The 7,941-nt window shown below is 38.2% G+C and overlaps 1 protein-coding gene across 1 annotated transcript; it reads left to right on the top strand.

Annotated features, from left to right (window-relative positions):
- Positions 1-827: 827 nt before the first annotated feature.
- On the top strand, positions 828-7,451 carry rab6bb (RAB6B, member RAS oncogene family b). The gene is made up of 8 exons (XM_044029262.1): positions 828-1,041; positions 2,956-3,014; positions 3,401-3,454; positions 3,931-4,036; positions 4,135-4,246; positions 4,397-4,490; positions 5,378-5,444; positions 6,277-7,451. The coding sequence occupies exons 1-8, from the start codon at positions 972-974 to the stop codon at positions 6,339-6,341; spliced, it is 627 nt and encodes a 208-aa protein (XP_043885197.1). The 5' UTR covers positions 828-971; the 3' UTR covers positions 6,342-7,451.
- The last annotated feature ends 490 nt before the right edge of the window (positions 7,452-7,941 follow it).

Here is a 7,941-nt window from a genome sequence, read left to right as displayed (position 1 = left end):
TTATTGGTGTACTAGCATTACTTCTATCATAGAGGTTATGGTTCTAGCCTTGTTTGTCCTGTTGTCTGTGAGTGAGCAGCATACATGAAAAATTAAAACATTTAAAAATTAAAATTACATTTTTTGGGTGTGTATGTCAGGCCCAAGGAAGAAACTACCAGATTTTGGGGGTGATCCGAGGACAGCTGTTCACCTTATGTGACAAAGTGAGCAGGATTGGCATATGTTTGCATATGTATTCTTTTTCTTTTTTAATTAAATATATTTATTGGGTTTATTAGGTTGTGTGTAGATTTTCTCTGTTTCCTCACACAGTCCAACAACATGCAGATTGGACACACTAAATTGTGTGTGTGTGTGTGTGTGTGTGTATATATGTTTATATATATGTGTGTGTGTATACATGTATATACATGTATGTACTGTATGTATATATATATATATATATATATATATACACACGTATACACATGTATACACAGTGTATATATGTATATATCTATATACATATATGTATGTACAACAGATGAAGGCCATGTCTATATGTATACATTATATATATATATATATATATATATATATATATATATATATATATATGTGTATGTATATATATATATATGTGTATGTATATATATATATATGTGTATGTATATATATATATGTATATATATATATATATTTATACACAGTGTCTATATACTGTATATTCTGTGTATATAGACTGTATATAGACACACATACATACATGTAAAGAAAGGTAAGGGACAGAAATAGGTGAGGTCGCGCATGCGCAGACGCTCCCTAAAGTGACAGGAGGATGCTGAGCTGCATTCCCATCATTCTGTGAGGAGAGGAGGATCCCCTGCCTGCGCAGCCACAACACAGAAGGAGACGCAGAGGAGCCATAAGAGCAGATCCTAAAAAAAAACCAACAAAAAGAATCCACGCTGAGCTCATTATCTGCCACCATGTCAGCTGGAGGAGATCTAGGGAACCCTCTGAGGAAATTTAAACTCGTGTTTTTGGGAGAGCAGAGCGGTGAGTCAGCCGGTGCTTGGGTTGGGGTTGTCCTGCCCTAATGGCAAACGTGCGTATTCGCTGTATGATGAAGGCCATGTATGTGACTGAGCTAATTTGGAAAGTTGTGGCTGAATCTCGAGGTTGACTGTGGTGGATGTGGCGCTCATGCTGCCCCTGGCACAAGGTGTGTGACTGAAGACAATTAGATTAACCGAGGATGGAAAAAAAAGCCTGCATGCACATACATTACAGCCTTTGACTGAATATAACCACCGTAATCCCTTGGAAATGATACTAATCGCATTAAACATCCTTATTGTATTCTCACTTGTCGCAAAATTGTGATATTCCGTATCATAGTAGGCGATATGTACTCAGGGTGTTTTGATGTGCTGCAGTGACCGACAAATACGCACAGTCTGTCTCCACATTACTGTTTTATTTAACTCCCATCTCTTCCTTACAAACACCAACAGTCTTTAGTGTGGCCTCACTCTATAGTGTGCGATCTATGTCGTGTATTTATTTACCACCCCTGGTTGTTTTTTTAGAGAAGATAATAAACAGTCTCCATGTGTCAGCCCGGGACACACCCAAGGCTGGCGATGTCGGCACAGCATCTCCAAAGCTCGCAGTGTCCGGTTCAGTTCCATAAATAATCCAATAAAGAAGGAAAAAACAGACGGAACTGACAGTGACAAGGCTGCAGTTTATATTCAATAATGTGTGTATTCAGGTTCGGAATGTGTGTGTGTTGTTTGGATGTGATGACACGCATTTAGGAGGTGCAGATCGATAGTGGTTTAGTGCTGTAATACGTGTTCAGACATGAGGTGTGTGCGTGTGTGTGTGCGTGTGGCAGCAGCTGATTTCTTACTATAGAGCAGCAAAGCACAGAATGAATATCGTTAGGCCTGTTGTGACAGCAGCTTCACACCGTGTGTGTGTGTGTGTCGACTAAAAGCCTCCATGTGTGTTTGTGTGGCCTGCGCCGCAACGGAACTGTCCATGGTGCTGAATCGAGGCCTGGCCACTGCCCTTATACTGTAGAGCTGGCTTCAAAGAATTCACTTCTTTCACTCTGTGTCCGTGTGTGTGTGTGCTGTCCCCCACTCCTCTGATGCTGGTGCTAAAGATGGTGCTGGGGTGGGATGTAAATAAAAATGGAGCTCACTAGGCCAGGCCACCTCACCTTGATCCTCGGACAAGTAACCATCATGGCTTTTAGAGTCACCAGTCATCATGGGTTTTTTTTTTGTTTTTTTTTTTTCATCTGCCTGTGAACATTTGATCTGTGGAAGCATCTTCTGTTTGATTAAAATTGTTGACACATAGGCTTGTTTTTTTTTTTCCTCCCCTCCTCATCACATCTTCCCACATGAAATACATGTTCATGACTCATGTCATTTTACAGCAGTGTTAACCAAATTTCATTTTTGTAACATTTATTATAGTATAATGGACTATACAGTTCCACAAGATGTGTTTGATAAACAAATGACATCTTCTGCATATGTTTTTTTTTTGGTTTTTTTTTTAAGTATAAGGCAGTTTTTATCTTATTTTGTTTTTAAAATGTATGTGCTGACGCCAGACAATCTCTGGGAACGACTGCTTTACTGTATCAGCATTGTTGTCACCATAAATGTACACCATGATATATTAGTTTAAGGCTGCAACTGACAACTGAGGGTTTTTAGTGTGGCATAAATGATTCATTGATCATCACATCTTTTGTTTTTGCAGATTGACTTGCTTGTGGGAAAAAAAAATATTGACAGTAGTGAAGTCAGCAACATCTGAGTCACTATTTGACCAAATTCCACTTGACCCTTTGAGAAATGAACCAGATTTCACATCACTCTGTTTATTTTTACTCTTGTTAATTTGTTTACTTCACTTAAAGACTATATGTTTCTGCTCTGTTTCTAGTGGGGAAAACATCTCTCATCACTAGATTCATGTACGACAGCTTTGACAACACGTATCAGGTAAGACCGGATGCACAGCTTAAAACATTTTTGAAACCTCAGGGGAATTCAGTGCTCCATATGATATTGTACATTATATGATAAGTGATGGTGGTTAGAAATGGCTAGTCATTTCATGTAATGTGCAAATATGTATCCCTGTCCTCAAATGTCAGAGTTGTATATAATGTATTAATGGGATGAGTCAAATAATGATGACTACTTCGCAAGAGAAACAGTGTTAGAATAAACACAGGGTTATTGCAAAATGTGAATTGTGTCATATTGAATACAATCATTCAAATAAATGTTATGTTTTCCTTTTATTTAACATTATATCTCTTTGTGTTTGACACAACAAAGCTTGTGCTTTCACTGACGTGTTTAACCTCCTTTCTCCACCACAGGCGACCATTGGAATTGACTTCCTATCAAAGACCATGTACCTGGAAGACCGAACAGTAGGAAACCTTGATTATCTTTGTAATTTCACATGTGTGGACACAAAAAGACCAATTCCTACCCTTGTAGTCAGTCATTCAGTATCCTATATGTATAAGAAATGTCCCAGTTTCCACTCTGTTTTGACTAAGCCTTGATTTGATTTACCTCATTACTGCACTCTTCATAGACTAACATGATTACCCCAAGATTATTTATAAGAGGCAAAAATAAAATGTGAGGATTCTTTTGGCTTTTGAAGCCCTAAGAAGTCAAATCCTGTTCTGTGGATCATCCTGGCTTCTTTAGCTGCTATTAATACAGCGTCTTTGTCAGGATATTATGTTCAGTCAGCCTGCACGCCAGCTGATACTGGCTTATCTCTTTGAAAGTTAACTTCTCTACAGTACATAATGCAGTCTGATGTAGAAACAGCTGCTGAATGTGTGCATTTCAATGTGTGTGTGTGTGTGTGTGTGTGTGTGTGTGTGTGCAGGTAAGACTCCAGCTGTGGGATACAGCTGGACAGGAGCGTTTCAGGAGCCTCATCCCAAGCTACATACGAGATTCTACTGTGGCTGTGGTTGTCTATGACATTACAAGTGAGCAGCAACATGCTAACTTACCTCGTGCATGGATGAATTGCACCTCGCTTATATAGTAGAAATGTGTTTATTTAATGAAATTGTGGTTTCCACAGATGTGAACTCATTCCAGCAGACATGCAAGTGGATTGATGATGTCAGGACGGAGAGGGGAAGTGATGTCATCATCATGTTAGTCGGCAACAAAACAGATCTGGAGGAGAAGAGGTGAGTAAGTCGAGTTAGTCGTTGACATGGAGATATTTGTTGTTGAGTGAGCAGAAAGCAAGCATGTTGTTAAACAAGCGATGTGATGAATAATTAGCCTTCACCGTCATGATGCAATTATGAGTGTGGCCTGATTTTTTTTCCCTGCAGGCAAATCACGATCGAGGAAGGCGAGCAGAGAGCCAAGGAGCTCAACGTCATGTTCATCGAGACAAGTGCCAAAACAGGCTCCAATGTCAAACAGGTGATGCCTGCAGTTTCTCCATATTTCACAGAATTTTGTGCGCCGCTTGCTCTCAGATCCTCTGTCGTCTCTGTGTTGCCTCCAAGGTGATCGAGTCACCAGTCCACATGAAATGTTTTAAAAAGGTCCAGGGTTTAAGAATCAGTGACCTCTCACTTCATTTTCTAAGCAGAACTACGGTGGCCTTCATGTACCAGAAAGGATGACATTCTTTGTAATCTTATAAAATGCTTGTTTCTAAGGCTTTGAATATCAAATCAAATATTACTGCTTTATAGTTATATGATACACTGATATGAACATACTTATGGGTTGTATGTTTAATACACCCTTCTAAATGTTACATACTGGACCTTCAGGTGTAAATAATATGTAGGCAAACACTGAATCCTGTTGCAGCGGACTGAGTTTTATTTGCTGACAAACAGCGCTGGTATAAGTACATGTTGTATTTATTTCCTACACTTTGGCATTTTTATGGCAGTCATTTTAAATCTACTGCAGTGAAATGCTGCTCACTCTTCAGTGCACCAACAATGATTGTCAAGTGAAATAATATGCATTTCTTTAGTTTTTTTCTTCAGACGTACATAACAAAAAATTATAATATTCAGAAGACATTTACATTACAATACATAATGATATAATGTTAATGCGAACAATTGTATTATGTTGATTGATGAGCAGTAAAGGTTTTGTTTTCGTTGTTATGTTTTGCAATTATAATTTTATACTTTCTTAAAATACATTTTGTACATAAAGTACATTTTGGATAATGTTTGTATGTGCAGAACTTCCTTTACTTGGAATTGAATAAGCTGACTGTCCATTGTGTCTCCCCTCTCCTCTCCTCTCCTCTCCTCTCCTCCCCGCTTGCCTTCCGCTAGCTGTTTCGTCGAGTTGCAGCAGCCCTACCTGGAATGGAAAGCTTGGACGATGCAAACCCTGAAGGCAGTATCCTTTTCCAGCAGCTGTGACTCTGACGCTCTGGATGCGGCCAAACGGCAGAGCAACAGGCAGCTTATTTTTAATCTCTGAGTGGTTGCTGGCACCGTTACAAACACAAGTGCCCAGACTACTGTCTGCTGAGCCACAGGCCATTAAATCGTCTTCTGCTTAATAAAGAAGAAATGCACAGAGCCAGGATAATAGTGTTGATGCACAGGTATAGCACCACTCTGTGGCCATATGTGAAACGACATGTGCTTTGGACACGTGATGGAAAATGGAGAGGGAGTGATCGAAAAGAGACATTGATAAGCAAATGTGCAATAAATCAATAAATAATATTAAGTTATTTTACTTTATAGTAGTTTTTTTATTTTTTTTATTTTAGAATAGTCAACCTGCTTACATTTATTTTTACATTACAGCTTCCAAAGTTAATCTGACAGGTATTAGTATAATCCTACATGAGAACAGCCTTTTTTCTTTTTTTTACTAAACTATTACTAATGTTGTAGAAGGAAAGGCTTATGTGGAAAAAGTATGACACACCAAATAAAAAAAAGCCCCACGTTGAAAACTCGGCCGATGGGGATGTTGTGGGACTGCAGTTCGTAGTTTTATAGCATTAAAAGTGCATTTTATATTTTATAATTGTGTTAATCCTTAAATATCCATCTGTCATTGTGTAGTCCACAAATCAATGAAATGAATACTTGGTGAGAAGAGTGTTTAGTGAAGTGCTATAGATCGTATTATAAAGCATGACTCCATCTTATAGCAGATATTTGACATTTCTTCTCTCAGCCACTTGTCTTTTCCCTAACTTGACAATTCCCAGTGATCGACATCAAGCTGGACAAACCGGCGGAGCCTAGTGTCCCCGAGGGCGGTTGCTCATGTTAATGCAGAGCTGCTATCGGACAGCTCCCTTCACACCATAGGCTTGTTGTGTTGCTTACTACTGGTTAGCTTCCAGTTGACTTCTCTGGTTGGATATAAGATGTCTGGGCCTTGTATCTGATCGGACAAATCAAATGTTATCTCTCAGTCTTGTTCAGTTGTAAAATATTGTATACTTTGTCAATATGTAAGTGACTGGTGGAGAAAAGGGAAGATTAATTAAAAAAACAAAACAAACAAAAAACATTGACATGCAAATGAACAAATAACCGTTTTGGAAAAATGACAAGGGGGAGAAAAAACGTGACAACCAATGACGTTCTTTTCGCTGTTAAGTTTTGTATTTTTTATATATAAAATGGGAAAGCACCAAAAATGATGCCTAAAGATAGAAGGAGGATAAGGTGGAGGCCGAACACATCTGAATGTCTGCAGCACGCATGCACGCTGATCTGATCTTTGACTTTTGGCCTGCCCTCCAGGGTCTCTGCTCTCTGGACGGAGGTTGATTATCTTAGAATGTTTTATAGCATCTCTCTATAGCATCTCATGACGAAACGTAACTCATTTGATATTCCCACAAGAGTCGACTTCTAGTAGGTTCACTTAACAGTAGCTGTGAAAACGTGGCACTCTATCTCTATGGGTTTAACTTTTATAGAACAAACTGTACTGTGGTTTAAAAAAGAAAAAAAAGAAGAAGTAACAATAAGACAACTTACTATCACACCTCCCCCCAAAACCACTCCTCTCCTCTTTCTCCTCTCCTCCTCCCTTTACTCCTGTCTTCCCCATCCCTTCATCCTGGTAATACACATATAACGATCCACTGTAATGCACTGCACTGTATATAATAATGTAATATGTATGTTGTGAACGTCCCTCTGTAGAAGTGGTCCTTGTTCACCAGTATGAATAATGTAATAATGTTTAATGATTAATAAATTACAAATTAAAGGGCTTCACTCTCCTAACCATCAACATTCACCGGGTAGCAAAATGGTCTGCTCTAATAAATGTTACCTTGATTTTTTTTTTCCTTTTCATGAAGTATAGTGATCATATCATGTATTTTAATTTTTTAATATAAAGAAGGGTTTTGGTAAGATTTCACACATTCTGGGTTTTGTGTCTTTAACCACTTAAATTTATGTAATTAATTATCAAAAAATGGTCGTACAATGCATCCTTGCTTGTTTTATACAAGGTTAATGTTTCGATGTGTAGCTACAGGCGGTTGGACTTGCTTGAGCTCAGATGCAGATTGTTCGCCTCTCATCAAAGATGCCTCTTTATCTCAGTTTTTACTGTAAATAAATACAATAGATAGAGACAAAGAGCAATAGCCTGATCTAAAAATGTGCATTTGAAGAAGAATATAAATAGAGACAAAGGTTACTATTATCATTATCATTATTATTATTACTATTATTATAATTAAGTGTTAAGTTGTAGTTTTGTGGTCAACTAATGTAGCATGAGCTAAAGCCAGGTCTTCACTAGTCGCTTATACTTTCTGTACTTGGATAGTGACTTACTAGACAGGTTTATAAGATCATTTATTCATTCAGTGAGAAAACTGTGTTGCAAATTCAGACTGATA

The sequence above is a fragment of the Solea senegalensis genome, linkage group LG1 (genome assembly GCF_019176455.1).
Source record: "Solea senegalensis isolate Sse05_10M linkage group LG1, IFAPA_SoseM_1, whole genome shotgun sequence".
Classification (NCBI taxonomy): Eukaryota; Metazoa; Chordata; class Actinopteri; order Pleuronectiformes; family Soleidae; genus Solea; species Solea senegalensis.
Note: the sequence above shows the minus strand (reverse complement) of the source record. Positions and strands in the feature narration are given on the sequence as shown.